We start from the raw sequence: 25,853 nt of genomic DNA, 5'->3' as shown, positions 1-25,853 counted from the left end.
AATGTTGCATTCTTTGCTACTTGCAAGCCTTGGGTTTCGTTCCTGTTTGCACTTCCCCTTTGCACTATGGTTTGACTTTGCTCACATCTTTTATTTTTATCAATTTCATCCTTACGTTCCATCCCAGGCCACATGCATGGTTATGATTTGAGGTATAAATGAATCGAGCTTAAACTTATAAAGTTATATTCATGTTCGCTTATTAATTTTTTAAAGTATTTATATTTGGTTCGTATTTATTTAAAATTTTAATATCATATTCGTGTTTATCATTTATTTTTAAAAATATTTATATTTGTTCATTTAACATTCGCAACATTTGACAATCAACACTTTCTTTTTACCCCTTTTATTTGCAAGCCAAAGGAAAATAGTAAAATTATGGCACTAATCCTTAAATTCCTTAAGTTTCAACTCTATAGTTCATCTTATGTTCAATTTAATCCTTATCTTTACTAATATTTAAAATACAAAAAAAATAAAAAGAAAATAAGAACCGAGTAAACATACTTATAAACGAGTTTGTTTGTGAATATAAACAAATTCAGCATACATTTTTTTGTATTCGTTCATTTATCAGATGAACATAAGAATTTTATTCATACTCATTTATTTAACTTAATAAACAAACATTATACAAATAATTTACGAACAATTCACCGACCGTGCTATTCATATAGACTTTTATTAGAGTTAAAACTTACTCTCTCACCCTTTGTATCTCCTCTCTCTCCCTTCAGGGCGTTCATTAAACACAATTATTACGATACTTGAAAAATATATTATTGAGTAATAATATATATACACTTCAATAAGGTATTATTGAATCTTATGAAAAATAAAATTATGGTAAATGAAACTATTTTTTATATACTTGAAAAATATATATACTTCGAATATTTATCAGACACGAGACTAAAACAATTATTTAAAAATAAAGATAAAATAACTATTAATAATGAAATTTAAACATGAAAATTAGAACCCTTTGAAAATAAAATTTATCTAATTTACAGGAAAGAAGTGCATTGTAATTAAAAGCAACGAAGTAAATTTGCATATACATTTTTAGAAAATTTTGTGTGAGCTAAACCCTAAACCTAATTTTATGACCTAATTTCACATACTAATTGACAAGAGGCAGATGAGATAATTTAGCACAAGTAATATTCCTTATTGAAGTGGACCATCAATTCATCTTACTTGTATGAGATTGGACCAGACCTAGATACCGCAAACCTTGGCAGCGGACTGGGACCGGTACCTACACCTCCAGAGGCCGATCCTTCAGAGTACTTGACTTTACGGCTTGAACTGTAATCCAACGGCCCGGAGCGGCGAACGTTTCTTTGTTTGTATTCACCTCCTCGTAGACTTGCATTTTCGGCATCATAAAATTGCTCTTGGCTGTGAGACGATGAACCTTTAAAGTAACCCGAATCCTTAGCACTGTACTGCAGAGTCAAATCTCCTCGCGGCTGCCTCATTATAGGGGAGGCATGGGCCAACGATACGGAAGGGGAATGGCGTGGTGAGGCACTTAATAATGTCACCGGCATCAAAGGAGAGTTCCCATAGTACTGGCTGTATATTGAACGAAGAATAGCATATGGAACGTGGGTCTCGAGAGAGCTTCTAGGAAGGTATGGTGAAATGTCACAGAGTTGGTCCAGGAAAATAAGCTTCGCAACAAGATGTGATCTGCAATAAACAAACATTTTCGCATTAGCGTTATGATGCATACGGATTAGATGTCAATATTGGCTTCTCTGGTTTGTTTCAAGTCCCACAAGTAAAATGGCTTGTAAAGTTTAATCAAATAAAAAGAAAATACGTTGATGAGTATCATTTACCTGTTAACTTCGTTCCATGAATCTAGTACAATTCCCGCCGAGAATTTAATAAAGAGCTGCATTGCTGATTTTATACTAGCTTCTGCTGACACGTGCATATCTGGATCCAAACTGTCAGCATTACCGGCATGACCGTTTGATAGCAACTGTCTCTGGTGATGTTCACGTGCCAATCTAACATACTCACTTCCAGCAATAACAGCACTTACGCACCTGCCAAGTTAAAACAAAATAATTAGCATGGCGCCCTCTTTTTACAAGGATAGATACACAAGCGATGCTTGAGCGCTAGTGAGATAGTGTGTACTAGTAGGTTGTCTCCTGAATGACTTCATAAAAAAGAGAATATTGACAAAAACAACCATAGCTATTAAAGGATAAACAAACCAATCAATATTTGTCGGGTTAAACATGCAACAGGCTACGAGGCATTCAGATTGTAATGTGGCATCCTTCGTTCTCTAGAAATTGTGGTCAACCCAAAAGTTCTCTTTTTTATTTTAGTTATAAGAAGACCAGAAAGGATACCCACCTTGCCAAACAATGAATATTGTTGTTGAAACCGCCAGTGTCAACATTGAAGCCAGTTGTGTTCCAGATATTTGATGTCATGAAAGTGGCAAATAAATAAGGCAACAAACTCCAGGACCCATCATTAGCACCTCCGACTTCTTCCAAAATGGATCTAACCCATTCAGAGTCATGATCAGCGGCGAGAGCAACACTGTTTGCAACTCCCCTCATTCTTCTTATTTCCCTCTTTTCAGGTATTTCTTCAGGTATATGCTTAACCACCCCAGCAAGCAATGAATAAATTAAAGGTGCACCTTCTTCGAGCACAGCTCCAGCAGCTTCAGCTAAAAGTTTATCAAAAGCCAAAGCCTGTCCTGCCTCGATACAGAAGCCAATTATTGTGTCCAAATCCACAATTTGCTTCAAACAAGCTTCCCTTTCTATTCTGTCACCAGAATGCATGCTGCCAGCAACTGCTTCTAACAACTCACGGTTTGACCGTAATGATGTGTCTATGCAATTCAACAGTGCAGCAGTGTGTTCTTTCATCATTCTATCTAGTCTGTCGACTCCATAACCACCAAAAATACGAATAAATGCCTGCAGTTCTCCAAGATCGGTGACTGACTCAGCAAAATACCCACCAACTGGCCTTGTGCTTTTGAAGCATTTATGCATGGGTGTAAACAGAATTCCAGCACCAGACATATCCTTCACAATATTTTCTATGTACCAGTTGCAGACAACTTCGGTGGCTGACCCAGTATGTTGCTCCGCTTGTCTGTCAAATAAATGCAGAGAAGAAACTGGGCCAGAGAAGGACTCATAGAGTAAGGCTTCTCGGATTCCTTGTGTTAGATCCATGCTAATATGCTGTTCTGCTAGATGGACTATATTCATGTGTCTGCGGATCAGTGATTCTAGAATAGAAGGCCTTTGAAGATCATTATCAGTTTTCAGTACTGCAAGTAACCTCCTCCTGAAGTTCCCGATGATGCATTCCCTCATGTACTGCACATATGATGAGAATATTATAACTCAAAAATAAGAATACTAATGGCCTGATTGGAATATTTGACAACAAATGACCGCATCACATCAACAACATTCATCTAATAAGTTAAACAGTGGCTTAAAAAACTGCACCATAAGTTAAACAACAATTTACTAAGCAAGCTAGCGGAATATAAATAGCTAACTTGGAACCTATCAGAGGAACTTCAAACGAAATGGAAACATATTCTAGGAAACCAACAGGCCAGGCCTCCCATCTAAGTACTGCTACATAAAAGGGCCTGAGGCAGATTCAGCATTGACTTACCTCCCTCAAAACAAAGATATGGTTCAGAACACATATAGGTTCCATATCATTCAAAACTGAACACAAATTGGTTAGCCTCTGCATTGCAGCCTCCAACCTAGAACAAACAAAAGTTATTGAGAGTGTTAATTTATTGATTCAGGCGATCGAAGCAATGGAAATAAAAGTTCAGGCAAGGGCCTTACATTTTGATTGAATTGTTATTCTCTGGATAACTCTCGTGGCCTGGCAAAGGATAAGCAACTGGCCCTTTAGGGGATTTTGCTGAAGGAATTGAAACTCTAGATGCATTATTCAAATAAAAAGCTGCTTGCTCTGGAAGAAGCTGAGAATACTTGAAAAGTTAGGTATATAAAATGTTAATCAATACCAATTAGTTTATATTGGAACAAGAACCAAATACCAACCTGCATCTCCAAAGCCCCAAATCCACCTTCAGAATCAAGGATGTTAATTAGACCTTCCAATCCTCCCATTATTGATTCAATGAGAGACTCTACATATAGGACTGCATCTCGCCCGATTTTTGTCACCTGATAATTGTAGTAAACATAAAGCAGCAATCAACTTTCCAAATTTAACATTTCCTCTAATGAGAGGAGAAAACAAAAAACATAGACTAGATATTAAACATTACCACTCTTAAAACAAAATGAGATAATAAGTCATAAATTGTCAGAACGAGAAATACACCAATTTGTAGAGTTTGTTTTAATCACTTGAACCAGCGAATAAAGACTATGAAATGTGTGTGTAGAGGGAGGGGGGAGTGTATTTCATGCTGCTGGTTTAAATCATTACCTCCTCTGGAACAATTGGAGATGCACATTCTGGAAAACTACTAGCGACACCAAGCCATGCACAACAATGTTGTGGACGCCCCTCTGGTCCAAACATAGTGTTTCTAAACACCTATTACAATATGTATACAAAATTCAGTATTGTATGGATATTCCAAAAGAAAGAACATGAAAAGAGTTTCAAAGCATACTGCTGTAAGGTGCTGGTGATAGAAGTATAGCTTTTTGAGACTACCATGCTTCAATAATTGAGACTCTAGTTCATCAACACATCTGCATTGAAACAGATCCATATATTCTGTTACTGAGTATTTATACATATAAAAAAAACTGTATGGGTTTGTTTAGCAGGAGATAGATTGATAGGCCTTTAATTATGAGAAAATGTGAATAAATAATAGATTTGGATTGTTTAGCTGGAATGCTAGAGTACTATCATTTCAACATCTCTTTACCCATGCCACACCAACTATGCAGAAACAAAATAATTTTTCCAATATGCAAAACACACATGAAAGACGGCAAGTGAGAGAAGCTCCCCCTTCTCTCTAAAAATTTAGGTGTTTTTCAAAATTTTCTTTCTTTATCACTTTCGAATCCTTTAATGGCGAGTCAGTTGAGAAGATCTGGTGGGAAGAATTGTGCTACAGTTATTATTTTCAATATTCCAGATTGTCTTCACTATCAAGGTCTTAGGTTATTGTTCGATAAATATGGCGAGGTGGTCGATTCTTTCATCCCTAGCAAAAGAAGCAAGGGAGGTAGTCGGTTCGGTTTTGTCTGATTTTCTAGAGTGGAGGACGCGAGGAGGGCTATCCTCTGTGCCAATAGATCTTGGATTCAAGATAAAAAGGTTAGAGTGTTCATGGCGAGATTTCAACCTCGTGATGTTTTCTAGAGGAAAAAGTATTCTAGTCCAAATTCAGCTGTGGTCAAGAGCAGTGAGGCGGATGTCAAAGAGGCGCCAATTATTGGTATAGTTGACGAGGATAAGCTCATTACTCTTAGAGATTGTTTGGCTGGTTGGAGTAGAAAATTTTTAAAAATGAAAGAGCTAGCTGCTATTATGCACAAGGAAGGCATATTAGGCCCGAAAATTATGAGGTTAAGTGGTTTAGCTATTTTGATTATATTTGAAGATGAAGAGAGTAGGGACTATACCCTAAAAAATCAGATTGGAGCGTTGAATAAATGCTTTGCCAAAGTGGATCTGTGGTCGGAAAACTTTTGGTGTAGCAGTCGACGGGCATGGTTATCGTGTAGAGGGATCCCTCTGTTGGTGTGGTGCCATTCAACTTTCAGGAACATAGCAGAAAAATGGGGAGCTCTTATCTCTATTGACGAAGGAACCGTTAATCCTGGCTCGTTTGATAGGGCCTGTTTTCAGATCATTACGAACCGCAAAGATCGATTGGAAGAATCCTGTGTCTTGAAAGTTGGTGAACAGTCTTTTACAATTTTTGTTTCTGAGTTTGAACCTTGCTTTAGCCCAGATTCCGTCTGGATTGATTCGTCTGTGTTGGAAACGTCAGTAGCAGCCCCGTTGCCCACGGAGGAGCTTTGTGGTGTCTCGCCGTTTTAAGCCTTCCGAGTTGGTGGTAGATGCTGGAACGATTTCTGGAGTTAATCTTGATTCCACTAATATTAAGGAAGTTCAGCTAGAAACTCGAGCGTGTTTTGAAGGCATGCATTCTGGTGGTGGTATGTGTGGTTCAGGTGCCGAGGATGTAGGAAATGGTCCATGTTCCGATGAGGTAAGGGCTATGGAAGTTGTGTCCCCGACAGTCCGTTACGGTACAGCTGCGCATGGGTCTGATTCCAGTTGAGCGGCACTTTTAATTCTTTGGAGGTAGCAAGGGGGGCGCAAGTGGGGACTAATGTGCATGGGCATAAGCTGTCGTTTTGTGATAACCAGACAAACAGTAATGGGGAAGCTACGCTCGGTTCAGTTGGCCAAAAGAGTGCTGATTTTAATATTTTGAAGGAAGCTAGTGGGGTTCATGTGGGCTCAGGTTTGGAAGTGTGTGATGCTAGAGTTGATAGTGCAATTTCGAAAGATGTGCAGCACATGTCTCTTGTTGTTAGTGGGAGGCGTTTGGCTCCAATTAGGAATGTTGGTTCTCGGCAGACCAAGGTTTTATTAAATAGTAATAGGTTCTTGGAGTTCCCGATTGTTTGTTCGGTTAGTGGGACAGCTGTGCACGAGGATCTGCCTGCTGGTCAGGGGATGGGGCTGTCGAATTCCGAGAAAGTGGTTGGGCGTCAGAAAGAAACAACTTTGGAGGAGAGAAATGCTATATTTAGTTCTCTCCGAAATTTTCAAGAAAAATTCTCTGCTCATCAAAGGAAGCCTCGTTAAAGTCAAAGCAAGAAGTCTCAGAGGAAGGTGCATGGAGAGGGAGTTTTTTCTGATCTTGAAGGCTCTATAGTTGGAGTTTTGGATGGTCTTTGTCAACATGTCGAGCTAGAAGAGGCAGTTAGGCAGAAGAGGCAGTAATGCGGAAGAAGAGTCTTGTACTCGTTGAGTGGAAGTTCAGGGCTTTTTGTTTTTGATTTTGGATTTTATGGTTTGAGTCAGCTGTGATATTCGGCTTCTGCTGTAATTGTTTTGTTTTTGTGCTGGTTTTCGGGTAGTTAAGGTGTTAATTCTGGTCAGTCATTTTTGTGACTGTCGGTTTAGCTTAGTTGAATTTCGCTGTGTTAGTGTTGTTGTTTAGGGTTCTTCTGGCTGTTTTGGGTTGTTTGATTATGTTGGGGGAGGCTTTTCTGGTTGTATCTTATGTTTTCTATGGTTATGAAATCTTAAGGCACTCTTTTCCTCCTTCCGCTGATTAAGTAGCTTTTCTACAAGCTCTCGTAATCAAGGAGGTTTTTAACGAGGCCTTCAATTCCTATAAAAAAAAACACACATGAAAAGCTACTGTATAATACCACTTTTCTTTAGTAAAATTGTTCTCTAGAAATGAAATGAAAATTTAATTTCTCACATCACGAAACATACTGATTGCAGCTAACGTGTTAGGGCAGAACTTGTTAAAAGAGGAATTCAAGGAATTGAAGACGTGTTATGTCCTCTATGATGGAGGATGAGTCTCCCTCGCATTTGTTTTTCTCTTGTTCGGTGGTGTGGGCTATTTGGAACAAATTTCTGAATTTCTGGAAGATAAAGTCTGTTTTTCATGTTAATGCTAAAAGCTTTCTTCTAGCTTGGGCTGATTTGAAGCTAACTCTCTGATTTGGTCTTTAATTCCTGGGGTAGTTCTTTGGACAACTTGGAAAATTAGGAATCTTATTGTGTTTGAAGGGAGAAAGTTAGATATGGCTGAATATTTTTTCTTAGCAAGGTTTAGGCTTGCTTCTTGGTTCCTAGCAAAGCATAAAGAGGTTTCTATTCCAAAGGATTCTCTTATTTCAGATCCTTCCTTAGGGGACTCGTGCTCTCTCAATTCTAATCAGATTGCATCTATTTTTCCTTGGTATCCTCCTCCTAAAGGTTTTGTAAAACTAAATGTTGATGCTGCTACTACAAGAGATTGGAAGAAGAGTGGGATAGGGGGAGTTTTAAAGGATTCCTCAGGGTTGACCTTAGGCTCTTTCAAGGAAACGGCTGGGCCGGGTCCTCCAACCCTTATGGAATTAAAAGCTATTCAGAAGGGATTGTTGTTATTTGCTAATTTACGAGAGAGGATCAATGGCCGTTTGATTATCGAAAGCGACAGCAAGGTGGCAGTAGACTGGGTTAAGGAGGTGAATTTATGTACTGATGTTTATGCTTTTTTGATTAAAGATGTTGTTCATAGGCTTAATGTATTAGAAGGTGTTGTTAGATGGGTAAATAGGACAACCAATTTAGAGGCTGATGCCTTAGCTAAAGAAGGAATTGGTTGATTTAGTGTTATTTAGTTTGGGTGGTTTAAGGGTGTTTTGAGCTTATATGTTTCTGTTGGGGTGTTTTGTTGGTTGTATCTTATGTAATTTTATTGTTCAATAAAATCGTAAGGCACTCTTTTCCTCCTTCCGCTGATTAAGGAGCTTCTCTACAAGCTCCATTAATCAAGAAGGGAGTTTTTAACGAGGACTGAAATTCTTATAAAAAAAATAATAAAATATAAGCTAAGCCTCAAAAATCATGTGAATCGAAGTTAGCGCACCTGGACCAATTGTATGCTGCATTTCCTTCTGATAGTAACCCCTCCTTTCCGGTGGAGACAGTAGCTTTCTCCAAATGTCTTATGTTTATAGATGATCGAGCAGATGTAACAATCATCAATATACACAACCAATCTTTACGGAAGTCCTGGTTAAGAATCACAAGTTACTTTAGATCAGGCATACAATCATAAACACGATACTTCTAGATGCATTTTACTAATGGCAAAGTGATAAAAGCGCATAAATAATTCTAAAAAACAAAATTTAATGAAAAGTATGAAAAAGTTCTCAAGCACATGTATATCAAAGATATTATATATGCAGAGAATAAGTTCAATGTCCAAGGTTCCTCACAATCAGAGAGGAAACAGCGTAAGAGAACGTATTTTGTAGAAGAACTTAATAGAAAAATGAAGTAAAACATGGAGCACATATGCACGAGTTAAAACCATAACACAAATATGGATATGTGTGTGTAGTATCTGTGTATATATTATAATATAATATAATATATATACATATAAACTTTTCCTTGTGGCTTCATATATCATTAGCTTCACAGGCAGCAGATATTACCCCAAACTCATTACTATTTTCATTTGTATGGATTTATGGTTGTGTTTGAAAGGGAAAAATTAATTTTATAGGCTTCTTACAGATAGGTTACACGTGATTGCAGAAATATTTTCACCCTGTGGCTTGGGTATATTTTCAAGGTGATTAACAATCTGCTGAAAGAGTGTTTTTAAGGTTGCATCAAGATCAAGAGCCACCATCCCAGGAGTTCCCAGCAAAAACCGGATTCTACCAGCACACGAAGAGAGATACGATAATGCATAACCTCGAATAGCTGCATTGAAAGATGTAAAATCTTTAAATACGGTTCAGATATTGTGAAGTTTTTCTTGCAGTAATAGATCATCATTAGTGTAATATAAGCACTGAAAAGCATGTGATTAATATTTAAGCAGTGACTGAAATAGAGATATATGTTTAACTGCATCATTAGCATGCCATCAGTGCCTACAGACAGTGTTCAACAGATTTTATCCCAGTAACAGGGAGTACACCTGCTTTGCCCAAGATTTTTGCTTAATAAGTTTTTCCCCATGAAAGAGCAGGAAGCTTTAGTGACATTTACCCCTCCTTGATGGATGTATGATGCCATGGAGTAGTCTGTCCGATTGTTTGAGAGAATGCTTTTGCATTCTCTCCTTAGAAGATGCATCTACTTGTGCCTTTAACACGAGAAATGCCAGAATCTTGACAGTTACACATTTACATTGACACAAACTCGGAGATCTGTTTATATTTGTTTATCTGTAAAATGCATCTTCTAGATGAAAAGTAAACTTCATTTAATTGCCTTCATCAAAGAGTTAAATACATCAACAAAGACGATACCTGCAATGTACTTGCGTACTAGACAGCCTAGATGGTTCATTCCATCCAACAAGAACCCAATAGTTGGGTCATTTGGATCCTGCAACAAAATCATTTCTGGCCAAGTTAAGAAGTGGATTATGTTATCTTAATCACAAAAATTGATTTAGCAAATAACATAATACAATTTGTTCATTCATTCAAACGAAACAGGAAAAATCAATATAAGACCACCAACATCAAATATTAAAACTAGAAAAATCAAAGACAAGAAAAAGATACAAATAAGAATGCCAAAATATCTTCAAGGAAAAGGTTTATTGATATAAGGACCAAAATCTGGACTTACTATGTCAACTGGAACCATTCGAGCACCTTTTGATTTTGATGATGCAATTCCTACATGTTGAAAGTACCAGATAACCTCACATTGAGCCAATGCCAAGGCAGAAAAAACCATCTGCGAGGAAGCAGAATATTATTAGACAACATCAAGAAAATGAATAATTCTCTATGCAAGTTATTTGAGTAAATTTCTTAGTTCTAGGCCAACAAAGTTAAGATGGTTGTGAAAGTAAGGTATTAGATATCATCGTCATAAGGTAAATAAATTACAAAAAGTACCAATAGAAGTTGCAAGGCATGTTTCTCCACAGATGATAATGGTTGTTAACAGCATTATCATCCCAACCAGTCAAAAATTAAGGTACAAGAGCCATTGCTTTCTCCAGAGCTTAGTTAAAAGAACAATTTAAGTATGCGCAAATGAAGAAAGTTTTAGAAGGAAAGAAGCAAAGAAGAAAACTTTGTCTTAAGGAGTTGGTAAAAGAGTCTGGTACCAATCGTACCTGAATGTTTGGGGCCAATAAACTAGGTTGATCAGTGAAAAAGAGAACCATCCTGCCAATTTCTTGCTTCAGTAGTATTCTCCTCTCATGGTGTATAGCATCACATGATATTAATGCTTGCTCGTGTACTTCACTGAAACCATAAACCAGTTTATGATATATAATAAACCTGAAGATGACATCTAGACCAGAAAACACAGGAAACAACAGCTTTAAAAAAAAACTATGGTAATCTTATAAAATATTTTGTTAAATGGATAAAGAAAAGAAAGATCTGAAAGTGTCCATGTCTTGAAATTCTTAGAATTGCTTTGTTATATGGATTAACACAATCCTTTCCTCTCAATAAACATATATAGCCAAGTCTTCTATACTTCTCTGTTTTTCTTTTTCTTTCCCAGATTCATATATCATGTCCAATGACTTGACTATAAATTTCAACCTAAAACAACATGATTTGACAGACACCTTCATATTGCCATCCCCCCTGTTTATGTTTCCTCTCTTCTTCCACTGCCATTGTATATAAACTTTAAGTGAACTTGTAAATAGCAAGACACATTTGGTCATGATTGCACCTAAATTCAAAATTTAACAAAACTCTCAGAGATACATACTGAAGGCCAGAATTAGAAGTTTCCGATTAAACAAATATAGCCAAAAAATTATGGTGTCACCCGGAATAAAGGAAAACCATTAGAATGATAAGTTCTCTTGTCTTCAATTTATAGTCACAGCTTATAAAAAATAAAATGGGAGCATAGTTCATATCCTCCCACTAATCATACCCTATCATTTTCTCAACTTGTTTGGCCACACTATATTCCAAATCTGCTTCCTTTTGTTTGGTCCGCCCCGATTTTGCCATCTTCTTTGACTCCAGTATCCGAGGCAAAACATATAACTGATAATACTCGTGCAATAGTACATACTGCATGCCCAAAATTACAGGAAGCGTTAGCCATTAAAAATGTGGGAAAAAAATCAACATCAGAAATTAAAACTAACCTCGTCCCTGAATAATGTAAGCACTAAATTTTCCTTCAGTACAACCTGAAAGCCATTAGGAAAAATAAGCAAACAGAAGGGCAGAACAAACAATAATGAAATATTTTTTCTTTTTTTTTTGGATAGAATTTGGAGATCTCATTAAAAACTCCCTTCATATTCTTCCACATACTTAGAAGTATGTTGTAGAACATTGGAAGGGAGAAAAGAGTACCTCATATTTTATTAAATAGAATACTAAGTACATGAGGTAACACCAAACCCACATATGGGAATAAACACCAATACAAACCATATTACCTAGAAATCTTACATCGTCAAACAAAAAGCCCCTAAAACAATAACCCCATTTGTAAAATACACCTCAAGATGTAAGATAACATAGCAAAAAAAACCAACAATTACAACCACAAACTTAACCTCTGAATACAGTTGCCGAACAATCACAATCCAATTGGAGGATCAAGTTCTAAAGATATATCGCAATCTTCGGGAACCCAAGAATTAGGTTTGAAGGAAGGATCAACTTCATGCACCAAGATTTTGAATAAATGATCCCCGACCTTCAACTCAAACAACTCATTAATTCTCCCTTGAGCATTTGTGAGTATTTGGATTTTTGCCCGATCAAAAGACGAAGGGAACTCACAACTGTTATCAATTGCTATTAACTTGCCCCACATTTTAGCTATGTTTTTTAAAGTATCCCAATTCCAAGCGTGAAAAGGAATACCTTCGCAAACTAGCCAAACGCGCCGGCTCTCCACCATAAGGCTCTCAGACCAAGTTTCCACTTTGGAAAACCATTTTGCAAGAGTCTCTAACTTATCATCCTTCACGTTTCTCAACGAATTAGAATCTTCAAAAACCATTAGAACTACATTTCCAACAGCTCTCATAAGTGTGAAACCCGCTAGTCCTTTGGCTTGTATTTGGTTAGCAAGATTACCAATCTTGATAAAGTTCTTGCACCACCCCACAAGAATATTACTTAAAATGTGAAGTTTCTCTTCGTCCACAACTCCCTCAACTTCACAGTGTTTAATCCTCGGAATCTCTTTCATCCCAGACTTACGTTGAACAACCTTCGAGGACTTTCGCCAGTAAGACTGTTGGGGTTTATATTTAGCCAAAGAGACTCTAATTCGGCTGTCGTAAATATGAACGCCATTCATGCTTGAAATCGCTTTCCTTGCTTCTTCAATAGTTGCAAAGCGAATGAACCCAAAGCGGCCTCCTTTCGAATTCCTTTTGTTAGGAATGAATGCATTAATAACATGACCGTAAGTGCTAAATAAAGATTCGAGTCTCTTCCAATGGATCTTCTCCGGTAGGTTCTCAATGAATAACGAGATGCATCCACTTCTACACCTATTACTACCATTTGTATGACCTTCCTTCCACCAATTTTGATAACCATTTCTTCTCCCTCTCGCTACTTCAGAAGATTTTTCATTGGAGTACCCCTTCGTGATGATCTTTTTTATTCCATGGTGATCATCAGCTTCAGAACGGGCTGGTTTTGCCTCTGCTGAAGGAAGCATCTCAGTTCTAAAAGTCCCACCTTGTGAAGGAGATCTTCCATTTACGTCAATCCTTACAGTATGTGATTGACAGTCTAAAGATGCTTTAGCTGAGCAATTTTCCAAACGCCTGGATGATAAAGGACTTTCACTTGACCTCACAGAATTACCTCTTAAAAGTTGCTGATTTTGGGGCGTAGGAGACTGCCTGTAGGTAGTGCCGTCGGCCTCAACTATCCAACCTGCCTCACGGGCCAAGGCAGCCAGAACATCGTTCATGTTGGAACGTGCGGAAAGATGGAAATTTCCGTATTGCCTCAAACCGGCCAGCATACGACTGGTGAAGGCTCTCCTGTTCCTTTTCCGATACTTAGTCTTCTCCTTCTCATTCTCCCTCTCTCGTTTTTTCTGGCTGGAGTAGGAAAATGTGGTCGCGCCGTCGGGTCCAGAGGAAGAACTAATGGGGTTGACAGAGGCTGCACCTGCCGCGGCTGTTGCAGCAAGCCCACTGGTTCTCCTGTGTTGAGACGGCCTTATGGGTTCCATGGTGAGAACTGGGAAGTTGGACAAAGGAGAATTGAAAAAACATAAATTGGAGGAAAGGGTAATTTCTAGTAGAACCCGTTCAGCAGAAAAGAACCGACTGTCGACACTATGGAAGGGGGTTAGGTCGCGAGAAGAAGCTGAGACCGGTGGTGAGGCTGAGGCAACCACGAGCGGCGGGAAGTGGCGAAAAACGGCGGAGAACTTCGTGAAGATCTGCGTCGTTTGAAAGGCTCAATCGCAAATCTAAGGCCAGATTTGGAATCAGCGTGGGCCGACGATCTTCCCAGGAAAAAACAGATTTAAAGGTGGTCGGAGTATGGCGGCGGACGGCGGTCGGCGGCAGTGGGCAACGGGTGGATGACGGTGGGGAAAATAATTCAAAAACGCCTGGGCTCTAGAGAGAAGCGGACCTTCTCTCACCTACTTTTCTTGTCCCGCATGTGTTTGATAAAAAGGAAAAAAAGTCGAACAATAATAACTTATCACTTTCTAGCACAATAATCCAAAACCCAGAACGAATGCAAATGGTATATTTCAACAACTCTAAATTCAGCCTTCTTAGATGAATGATAGCCATAATTATTTTCTTATATATACCCGGAAAAAATATATTAAACCAATAATTACTTTAAAAAAGCAGCCAAAATACATATGGTACAGGTGTCCAGAGAGACCCAGGTGGCTGCCGTACTTGTAACTTGTGTTAAGGAAAAATACTACTGTTATTGGTTTAGTGAAGAGAGTAAAGATAACCAACAGTCAAAGTGGTTGAAGTATCCTTTCCTGGGAAATAGTTTAGTTTATTTCACAGAACACGTTGATCCAGTATGTAGTAAAAGGCAACTTTTATAAGATTGTGGTATGAAAAAGAATAACTTAAAAGGAAAAGCTCATTAGCAAGAATATTTGTTATTTTTCCCATTCCCATGCATACCAATCTAAAGTGCAAAATTGTTAAAGCCGAAGGAATTGTCAGGGGGTTACCAGAGCAATATCAATGCTAGTGACACGAAGCAGTTCATCAGGACAAACTAGATACCCAAGTAATACCCACTCCCTGTAAGAAGTAACATTTGCCAGATCTTGTGCTCTCTGTAGTATGGAAAATGATGTCAGAAATGCAGTTGCAGTAACACTGTATTTGATAGGAAAAAGAATGTTCAAAATTGCTAAAAAGACTAGAGCAGAAAAGATATGGAGAGTACAAACATCTTATAGTATCTAAAAGTCTTTCCAAGTAACAGTATTTACCATTGGATGAGCAGAATTTGTAAGAATATCTGGATATCGAGGATGATATGGACTTAAAAATCCCTCATTTCGCAGCTTCCTTGTGTCTGTGGATAGGAAAATAATAGGACCCACAGCCTCTAGAACCTGGAAACACAGAACAAAAAAATCAGTGTAACTATCTCCAACATAAACGTATTTAAATTTTGGAATTAAAGCTCTTGAAAGGTAAGGTTCTGGAACAATCATTCAACTAAAGAAATAAGAACCACTGACCACATAAAACTAGAGAAAAGCATTCAAATTAATGAGCATTTACATATGTAGTAGAACTTTATAAAAGGAGGATGCTATATTATAAATGTCACCAATTACACAACTAACAAGCATGATATCAGGCAGGGTTAATATTTTTATTTCTTTCTTCCTTTGAAGGGCAGTTACAAACATTTATGTCAAATATATTCCACACTAGATAAGGATGGTAAACTGATCTTAAAAGGAGAAGTGGTTTTTCTTCCAGAATTTTCATAAGATTGTTGACTAAGCGTTTCATCATTTCCAAAAGACAGAATAAAAACCATTCGGAAGAGATAGGTAGGAGCTTCATAAGTGACAAATCGACATAGATGGCAACGAGGGAAGAGGAGATTTCCTCATAGCATGGGTAGGGTACTTCTACAAACAATGCCAGCAGCTAATATTTACAGAAACTTGAAAGAAACTTTCTGGCTAAAAGACAAGGATACTACAAACCATCTAATAGGACAAAAAAATGGAGCAGAAACATAACAGACAACAATAATCTTGTTTTATACCAAAAATAAATGTATAAGAAAACAAGGAACATTATAATAATCATGTTTCATAAGATAAAGGATGAAAATGACCTCTCCAATACGCGGGCTAACAAAATTGAGATCTTCTTGTAATCCCTTCAATGGCAGATCATAGGAATCAATGAATTGAATCAACCTGAAATTCAGAGAAAGAAAATCACTCATATTACGTGCAAGTTTGCAAATATGTTGAAATGCGAATCATATGGCAATTTGCTTTTAAAGAAGATTCAACAACCGTATTATAAGCATGAATTATTAGCATATAAGATGATTTTTCCCTCATAGTAAACATCATGTGCTAAACAAAAAAATTATCTAACCAGCATTAACACATTATGCTAAGTAGTAAATTTTATGATCATGCCATTTATAAAGAATTTTGTTCAAGCACCAGTCTGCTAATCACAGCAGCAAAAATGAATAAAAGCAACAGTATATATTAAAATCAAAACTACGAATATTGTAATACCACTCAAGTTTCCTCAAACAAAGGTAAATCCCTAGACCATTTAAACATATAGGGGCCAGAAATCAAATGTATTGTAACATGCTTAGAACTAAACTGCAAGATTGAAAGGTAGTGAGTGAGTCCATACCGATGATAAAAATCACAATCTCGGTCATTTCTTGACATAGCATGCAAAAGATTGTAAACTTGCAGCATCATTTTCCTTGGTAACTGTTGTTAAGGCATCAGATTCATAAGCGAACTGACAACAACTTTTTTTTGCCACTAATACTTGTTTAAGAAAACAGATATAAGTTCTCCAGAGTAATAGTGGTCCTGTCTCTCACATACAAAATTCATGCATACTAGTGCACGTGAGCAACGCAATATAATCATGGCAGAATTACCTTCTCAGAAAAAAGATTGACACGAACGAAAGAACAGAAGAGATCCATAAAACCATGTAGTATAAGCGAATTTTGATGAGGCTGCAAAAATAGTGTAACAAGTTTTTTTTTATAAGAAAATAGTGTAACAAGTTAACGAATACAATGCAGAAAACAACTCACCATTTTATTCAACAACACCTAGACTATAAAAATTTCAAGATTCTTTCAAGCAAATTAAGAGGATACAACAAAACACCTTTCTGAAGGACCTATTTATACTAGGTAAATTCTGAGCCACACATCACTTTCTTTCATATGCTCCATGTAGTCAAACACCAAAAGGGGAATCAAGTTGTTGCTTTTAAAAAGCTACATAAAACTTGCCTCATAGAAGAGCGAAGTCACACTTACCAACAATGTGATAACAGTACTTCTAAGGTCCAATATGAGTCTCAAAGCTTGTTCTCGAAATGACATCAAATCAAGAAGTAACTGATCCATGGAAAACAATCAATTACATTTAGAAAATATGAAAAAGACAATTTTCATTAACTAATTATACATAAGAAATAAACTAACAATAGAATTGAAAACCAATAAACACAAGGTTATCCATTCTATACGGCTACTAAAATGCCTGCAAGGCACTATGTAAATTAAACCATGCAGTTACACATACATGATATAGCACCTGACAATGACACTAAATCCTAGAACTTAAAGCCTTGAACTAGGAAGCAGGTGAAATTATGATAGGTCTTAAATCCTTTTTTTATAATTTATACTTTTGCATGGCAATGAGCCTCTCACCTGAACCCATAGTTCCAAACTCTGCAAATGAATTTCTGCATTACTACTCAAAGCATCCAAAGCAGCCTTATCAACCTGCACCATTATTTATCAAAGACAATAGAACAGTTTGATACTCACTAATAGGGGGGAAAAAGTCACAAACTCCACCTATAGCAACATGTAAAATGCAGTTCTTACCCGCTCAAGTTGCAGTTTGCTGAAGTGCTCAGGAAACTTTTTCGAGAGCAATATACAAATCCTTGGATGGTTGGGAAAAACACCCGCTTTCCAAAATGCTTCTGAAAATGCATGACCTATAGGATCTGGGTAGTCCAAGATTTGGTTCAATCTATACATTTTGGCCATAAGGCCATCGGCCACTTCAACAAGTTGTGCTACCCACTGCATGTTCAAGCCCTTGTTCAATCCAACACCCAAATTGTGGACCTGACCATCAGAATTCATGTGCCTAGAGCTTCTAGTTGTGAAAGGAGAAGTCGAGTCAGGACCCAAATACTCAGTCCATCTCAATGGACCTTCCCATTCCCTCGATCTCCCACCCCTAGGTGATAAGGATGAATCTTGAGAAGAAAAATAATGTTGCCGCGATTTCGCCATGGATGAATCAAATTCACACAAACGTTTCTGCAAATGGAAGTTCAATTAGGACCATAATTACATATAGTCCCACAGATTGCACTGTAAAGAATTTCTTTTCTCCTACTTTTTACCCTTTTCAGTTCACTCAATTCACAGAGAAAGAATCCAATGACACTTCAAAATCTTGGAAAAGAAAAAAAAAAGTTAAAAAAAAAGTAAAATACTAGTAGTAGTAGTTGGTTCTAATCTTCCAATTGACCTAATTACCCACTTTATTAAATATCAACTTTCACTTTACTTTCGACTATTTTGTTTATCAGTTAACAGAGAAAACTAAAGTTACAAATAATTCAAATTCTATTGTTAGCTTCCGTGGAGCAATTCAATTTTAAAACAAAATGAACTTAAAAAACATAGCAATCAGAAACCAAAAAGGAAACAAAAACATATTCACATAATCCAAAATTAGAAACTGAATAATTTGAACGGAGTTTTACCAGAGCTCATCTTTACCACATTTTTGTGAAGAAACATATACATCGACGGCGACAGCGACAGATAATTTGTTGTTGACAATGCAAGATAAGAAAATGAGAGAAGGTTCGGTTTTAGAAGTTTAGGTTCGAAAACAGACGGGCTTTTTTTTTTCTTTTTTTTTTTATCGGTTACAGAGCATCGAGACCAGATCTGAAATTGTCAAGGCCAAACAAAGCGAGGGTTTATTTATAAATAAAACTATTATTTTGGGTATCTTTGCAATTTTTCATTTTCTTCTTGTGCTGTGTATTTTATTTTATTTTTATTTAATAATGAGAAAATATTGGAATAGCTGGGCGAAATTTACCGTTACTTGTAACTGGTGGTCTACTATTTGATGTAGCTGAGGTGGCCAAAAAATAATTAATTTAGAGGAATAAAACTATTTACCATATTTTACGTTTATTTACCATTTTCTTTTCATAGTATATATTGTATAGATCTATTTATAACACGATTTTTTTTATTTTTTTTATAATATTTAGATTCAAAAATTAGATTTAATTTAAAGAATTTAATATATGAGACTAATTGATAATTGATATTAACTTTAAATTAAATAATTTATATTTTCAAGTTTTTGAGTCTATCTCTAATAAATAATTCAAGTTAAAGTATTAAAAAAATATTTGACATACTTGTTGTGTAAAGTAAAATTGCATAAATTTTATTATTTTAGAGTTCAAGATTTTAGGTTGTAGAGTTTATAATCTAATGTTTAGGTTTTAAATTTAAAATTTAAGGTATTGGGGTTAGGGATTAGTATTAAAGTTTTTAGGATTTAGGATTAAAATAATAGAGGTATTTTATGTTCGGTTAAATCGAAATAATCAATTAAAACGAACTAATTTGATTAAACGATCGTCCATCAAAATTTATTCGATCGTTTATCGGCTAAAGAATTTTTCAAAATATTTTATTCCACTTCTCATTTATTTGTTTACGTAAAGTAATTTTATTTAAAAAAAGTTGTATATGTGTTCAAATAGTTAGAAAGGTTGTATATAAAGTTTTTAATATATATACATATTAATAATTTTAAGTTAGTTTTTCAGACAGGAGGACTATTGGAGTGTGGGGATTAAGCCCCATTTCAGCTGGATACTTAGGAAATTAATCAAATTGCGAGATGAGGCCAAGGTCCTGCTCCCAGCTTCTGCAAGCTGATGGGTATGGGATAGAATTAGGGGAAGGAAGAATAAAGTAGATTGGCATCGTCTTATCTTACGTTCCAAAATTCTCTTTAATCACATGGATGGCAATCCTTGATAGGCTGCCTACCAAGGATAGACTTGCTCGGTTTGGAGTGGTGACAGACCTTGTTTGTGGGTTATGTGGGATTGGACTGGAGTCCAAGAATCACCTATTCCTGGAATGTTCTTAGTCGAGATCAGTATGGGACTCTGTTTTACATGACTGTAGATTACAGCAGCAAGGAGGAAGCTGGGATGAGATGCTCTGCTGGATGGCCAGAAATTGGAAGGTAAGTCCCTGCTAGTTCACATCCTGAAACTGGCATGGACTGGATTCGTTTATTCCATTTGGGAAGAGCGCAACTTTCGTATTTTTAGAGGATTGTCGCGTTCAACTGATGTAATTGTACATGCTATAAAAGAGGCTGTTAGAATTAAGTTGTATAGGCATGATATGAATAGAGTGGATAGGGTAAATAGACAACTTTGTATTGATTGGGGACTCATTTAATTGGTTGTAAACTGTTTTTTTTTTTGTAGCAGCTTGTTGCTTCCATTTGGATGAAATGGATTGATTATCCAAAAAAAAAAAATTAAGTTAGTTTTCCATATGAATTACTAATTATTAAAATAATTTGGCAATGGTAGTTAGTGGCATGGCATGTAGGAGTACTTAATCAAGTCCTAAGCGTATTAGTGGAGCACATGAAATGCGAGAGAAATGCGTTTTAGTATTTTTTTTTAATAATTTGTTTGTTTATAAAATAATATTTGTTCATAAAATTTTTAATCAATGGATAGTGAATGTATATTCTATAAATATAATTATTCGAACCTAAAAATTATAAAAAAATTATCTTTTATTATTGAGAATACTAGATTAATTATATGAATTAAAATACAAAAAAGAAGGATTAGGTCTATTTTGTTATGGTTTAGGAGGAACAAGTGGAGAACACGCTTGGCTTCCACATTAAGCCACCAACAATCCATCATTATTTTCTTTTCTTTTCCTTTCTATTTTTAACTGTTAAAATATATTTTGAATAATTAACTTATTAAGTTTGATCCATAATCATCATTGAGGAATCCGTTAATTATATGTACGCCAAATACGATATTGATTAGTTATTCAAGTTAAAGTTTAAAAAAATGTAATTATTTGAGTTGATAAGTCTTATTTTATTATTTAAATTTGATTTAAAAAAATTCGAATCGACTCGAGTTTATAAAATTCAAGTCGATTTGAGTTATTCGAGTTTCTATTTAAATTTAATTATAAATAATTATAATATTATGATAATATTTTATTATAGTTTAAACGATTTTCTATAATTATATACAACATATATTTTTTTCATATTTTTTCATTCGTGATATACATACAATGACTCAACTTAAACTTAAAAATCAATTAACTAGTTATTAAAATTTTTGAATTATTTGAGTTCTATTTTATAACTCGATTTGAATTTAAAATTTTTTCGAATCAAATCAAATTTCTGAAGTTACAACTCAAAGTCAATAACAAATTTTCCTTTTTAATAAAGTCAAATAAAAATATTAATTTTTAAATCGAGTCAAATTTTATTCATCTTTATTAATAGTATATATCGGTTTTAGAAATTTTTATACATCTAACAATTGGATCAATATTAAATCTCAGAGGATTATATATAAAATGATTCTTTAAATTTAAATTAAAAGCTTTTTTATTAATTTGGGATAAGTACAAGGCAATATATGTTTAAAGATAACTCTGAACCTCTCAACATTAAATGATCACACCCCTGACATTTATGGTGTTCGAACCCGAGTCCTCAAATAATAACAACATTTCATTTACCACGAAGGTCACATGGTTCGTGAAATTTAAAATTAATTTAATATGTAAATTTTATTTATTAATAATTATTTTAAATTGAATATTATAAAATTAATATGGCGGTTCGAATTATTAATGCCAATTTAAACAATGATGAAGATGGTCTGTGTTCACTCTAGGCGTAGGTAGTCAATTATTTTTCTTGTAAAATCAGATTTAGGTTTGTAGGAGTTGTTAGCAAATTATAGAGTGAAAATGATATGATATTTGAATACATTGATTGTAAAAGTAGTGGAAAGAGGAGAATTCACCAAATGGTAGGTATAATGTTCTTTTACAAACACAACCTTAACGATAACAATAACATCCTATTAAAATTAATTAAACATGTGTAGGAGTAATATATATTTAATAATTGTTTATGTAAATGATATTTTTAAAAAATAAAATTACAAAGGCACGTTTCGTAAGTTATATTTTTCAAAGTACTAATATGATAGGAATTTCAGACGAAATTGTATAAATTTTATCAAAAAATAAAAAAAACCCACAAGTGTACGAATTCTTAAAAAATATTAAAAAATATTTTAAAGTAATGATATTAATAAATAAAATAAATAAGAATAATGTATCAAAAATATTTAAAAATTTGTATGAGTTTTACCTTTTGAAAAACACACACGTGATTCAACACATATTTGCACGAGCACAAATCAGACAGTAACAATGTGTGTATATCTTATCTTCAATCAAAAAATCTTATTTAAACACATTAAGAAAAACATATATAAATAATGTGATTTTAAGAATATTACAGTCAAAATTTGTTGATTTTAAGTTGTAAGAGATAGGTCTTGAACTTTATCATACACATATCAATACGGCTGTTAAAGACAATTTTGACTATTAGGATCTCGAGTTTCAGAAGGCTACAATTGTCTTTAATTGTTTGTACTGTCATACATCTAATCAAATTCAATACTTGTTTTTAACTACTTGAAATCAAAAATTTTGATTATAAATTCGTAAATCTCATATTGTTTAGATATATATTTTTTTCTTTAAATAATTAAATGTAATTTTTGAAATATCAATCATTACATGATTGAAGACTATACCTACACACACATGCTATTGTCGTCTAGTTGGCTTATGCTCATGCGTATGTATTGACTCATGTGCATTTTTTTTAATAAAATTTATATATAATTTTTTAATATTTTTAACTAAGTAGTCTCATTTGATAAAGAAATTATTATTATTCTTTGAGGATCTAAGTTCGAGCCCCATAGGTGTTAGGGGTGCGAGCGTTTAATGTCGAGAAGTTGAGATTTATCTTTGAATAAATATTGTCTTGTATTAACTTAAGATTATTATTAATAATAACAATAATAATAAATCATTAATGATTATACATAAAAATTTTGCTTAAAATCCTTGTAACGTTAGTAAATGCATACCATGTAAAATGAACCTTTTGAAAAAACATGACTTGCTTATCGTGTCTTGGTCAAAAAATACTACTTACGTAAATAATTATTAAATAGATATTATTTTCATAAAATTACCTCAAATATGCTTTATTGATGTCACTCTAAATTAATATTGACGTCATAAATAGAAATAAAAAAATAAGTAATAAGGGAGAAAAAAAATCCCAATCATGAGATTTGGTACCATCCTTGTGGATGGATCATGAGTTCATCGTATCAGAGCATTAACTGTGGCATTGATGAAACTAACTAATTTGTCCCACTGAAATGAGAACCAACTTTAATCATACCTGGTACCAATATAAAAAAAAAATCCAGAATTTGCCACTACAGTGATACTTCAAAATCATTTCCATTACACTAAATCATTATTTCCTTCGTCTAAGTTTAAGAAGAAAAAAACATGACACCAAATCCGAAACCCAAAACAGAATCAGAAACAGAAACAGAAAGCAACATTTCTCAACTGGTTGGCTACATATATAGCTGTTGTCTCTCACTGCATAGCATCACCCTCGGTATCGAGCATGCCGAGTTCATCAGGTCAGTGCTTTGAATCTTCTTCCCGCAAAACTTTAAGTATTGTTCTGAGTCCATCAAGTTTTTCAACTACACGGAATCATTCATCTCAACCTTAATAATCCATCCATCCTCATATGGACTCGAGTTAACCTAAATTGTGATGAACACAGATAGTAGACATAAGCAAAAGTGAATACCATATTACTAAAATTAAGCAACAATAAAAAGAAAAAACTTAAAACATCCAAATTTTCCTTATGACTGTAGTTCATTCCGGGAAGATGAACACAAGGGTGCATCCATGCATGTGCACATGCAGAAGGCACAATTACACAATCAATATACTCGAATTTGGAAACATACAAAATTTGAAAGGATCAGAGTGCAAACCAGAGCAGGAGAATTGGCGAGCTCTTCATTAACTTCAACCACTTTTCCCGAAACGGGAGAATTAACATCACTAGTAGCCTTGACACTTTCGACCGCTCCAAAACTGTCTCCCTGCTTTACAGAAGCTCCGACTTCAGGTAATTCGACATACACAACATCACCTAAATGATCTTGAGCATGATCGGTTATACCAATCGTGGCAGCATTTCCAGTAACCTTCACCCACTCATGAGAATCGGCATATTTCAGATCCTTTAAAACTGCAGGAATAGAAGAAATGTATCAGCTGCATTAACACAAACGACAAGGTATAACACGGGGCATTATAGGTAGTACAACACCTTTATTAAATATCACAATAAAATTCATCATGTACCATGGAGGAATTTTGCTCTAAGATGCTGCTTCGAGGAAAGATGATGAATTTCCATAAACAGCACAGTTTGAAGTTATATTATCGCGGTTAACATGGTCTAATACTGCTAAGATTTTACTTCCAAATAATAAAGCTCAACTATACAAATACGTCACCATTGAACTCTACCATATTGACAACATGCTCACCACAAGTTCAGAACAACATACCAAGACTAAAAAAAGTTCAGGGTCATTTCAGTTTCTGCAAATTTCTATAACACTTTTTAAATTTATATAGTATATAACATCATTTATATATATATATATATATATATCCATAGGCAAATATCCAAGAATACAGGTTGACTCAGATAAGCAACCGACTACACCTAATAGCAATGGCAATGCATAACATTATTCATGAATATAAGTATTAATAAACATTTTTTTAATAAAAAATTGGGACTTTTATATCTATAGCAAAACATTAAGCATTAGCATCTAGCATTCAAAGAAAAGAAAAACACACAACAATCCAGTCAGGTAAAACAAAATATAACATTTCTTTCCGGAAGGTAAAATCTTGGATCAAGAACAAAAATGAAATCAACACCCAAAACCAAGTTCTGGGTTTATTTCCTCCTGATCATTTAACAATATGAGAAACCATGGAGAGAGATGAAAATTTATAGAAAGGGTAATGAATTACCAGTGGAAAACCCTCTACGGAAAACAGAGATCCTGAGATAAGAAGCCGCCCTAGAAGCCCACAACATTCTCGAACCCATTTCTAATGTAAATCTCGACAACCACCGCAGTGGAGTTGTAGCTTTTATATACAAACTGCGAACCGCCGAGCGACGTCTCCAACTCCTAGTGGGCGCAGCGCAGATCAAGTATGCAACCTTTGTTTATTTTTTTGGTGAAGCTGGTGGTCAAAACCCAATAATCAACGTACTTTTTTTGTCCTCTACAAGTAATAATATGTTTTCGGTCTAATTTCGCTTTCAGTCTCTATGATGTTCAAATATTTGAAATTCAATCTCTTCTATTTCAATCTCAATGATTTAGTCTTTCTATTCTTTTAATTTTATAAACAAAGTCTATTTAACAATATCGTAAAAAATTGTTAAATTGAATTATGTAATATTTTTTAAAAAATGAAAAGAAATGCTCTCAATATTGTTATACACATAAAGTAAGCAAAAATCAAAATGTTTTCTATTTTTCAATATAAGGTTTTCGAAAAACTTTTACAATTAAATATTAATAATAAATATATTATTAT

The 25,853-nt window shown here is 34.9% G+C and overlaps 2 protein-coding genes across 2 annotated transcripts; both read right to left on the bottom strand.

Annotated features, from left to right (window-relative positions):
* Nucleotides 1-993: 993 nt before the first annotated feature.
* LOC120134209 (protein NAP1-like) lies at nt 994-18,804 on the bottom strand. The gene is made up of 23 exons (XM_039150687.1): nt 17,847-18,804; nt 17,667-17,741; nt 17,268-17,348; nt 16,875-16,955; nt 16,616-16,698; nt 16,068-16,152; nt 15,199-15,324; nt 14,932-15,039; nt 11,879-11,923; nt 11,659-11,801; nt 10,871-11,003; nt 10,372-10,482; nt 10,044-10,122; nt 9,296-9,489; nt 8,639-8,784; nt 4,679-4,760; nt 4,489-4,599; nt 4,095-4,220; nt 3,873-4,012; nt 3,688-3,784; nt 2,386-3,377; nt 1,854-2,066; nt 994-1,701 (listed from the first exon to the last, which is right to left on the bottom strand). The coding sequence occupies exons 1-23, from the start codon at nt 18,264-18,266 to the stop codon at nt 1,200-1,202; spliced, it is 4,173 nt and encodes a 1,390-aa protein (XP_039006618.1). The 5' UTR covers nt 18,267-18,804; the 3' UTR covers nt 994-1,199.
* A 4,841-nt stretch (nt 18,805-23,645) lies between these two features.
* On the bottom strand, nt 23,646-25,467 carry LOC120134097 (glycine cleavage system H protein 2, mitochondrial-like). The gene is made up of 3 exons (XM_039150576.1): nt 25,275-25,467; nt 24,209-24,468; nt 23,646-23,968 (listed from the first exon to the last, which is right to left on the bottom strand). The coding sequence occupies exons 1-3, from the start codon at nt 25,351-25,353 to the stop codon at nt 23,906-23,908; spliced, it is 402 nt and encodes a 133-aa protein (XP_039006507.1). The 5' UTR covers nt 25,354-25,467; the 3' UTR covers nt 23,646-23,905.
* Nucleotides 25,468-25,853: the final 386 nt, after the last annotated feature.

Source organism: Hibiscus syriacus, unplaced genomic scaffold, assembly GCF_006381635.1.
Source record: "Hibiscus syriacus cultivar Baekdansim isolate YM2019G1 unplaced genomic scaffold, ASM638163v2 tig00110597_pilon, whole genome shotgun sequence".
In the NCBI taxonomy this organism is placed as follows: Eukaryota; Viridiplantae; Streptophyta; class Magnoliopsida; order Malvales; family Malvaceae; genus Hibiscus; species Hibiscus syriacus.
This window is presented reverse-complemented; position numbering and strand designations above follow the sequence as displayed.

What these genes read in the sequence shown, in the direction of transcription:
- LOC120134097 (XM_039150576.1), bottom strand. Translation starts at nt 25,353, where the DNA reads ATGGGTTCGAGAATGTTGTGGGCTTCTAGGGCGGCTTCTTATCTCAGG. An exon ending in CCGTAGAGGGTTTTCCACTG is followed by an intron (nt 24,469 to 25,274) that starts GTAATTCATTAC and finishes CTATTCCTGCAG; the next exon opens with TTTTAAAGGATCTGAAATAT. An exon ending in TCGCCAATTCTCCTGCTCTG is followed by an intron (nt 23,969 to 24,208) that starts GTTTGCACTCTG and finishes ATCACAATTTAG; the next exon opens with GTTAACTCGAGTCCATATGA.
- LOC120134209 (XM_039150687.1), bottom strand. Translation starts at nt 18,266, where the DNA reads ATGGCGAAATCGCGGCAACATTATTTTTCTTCTCAAGATTCATCCTTA. An exon ending in GTACTGTTATCACATTGTTG is followed by an intron (nt 16,956 to 17,267) that starts GTAAGTGTGACT and finishes CTATTTTTGCAG; the next exon opens with CCTCATCAAAATTCGCTTAT. An exon ending in TATTGGCCCCAAACATTCAG is followed by an intron (nt 10,483 to 10,870) that starts GTACGATTGGTA and finishes GCTTCCTCGCAG; the next exon opens with ATGGTTTTTTCTGCCTTGGC.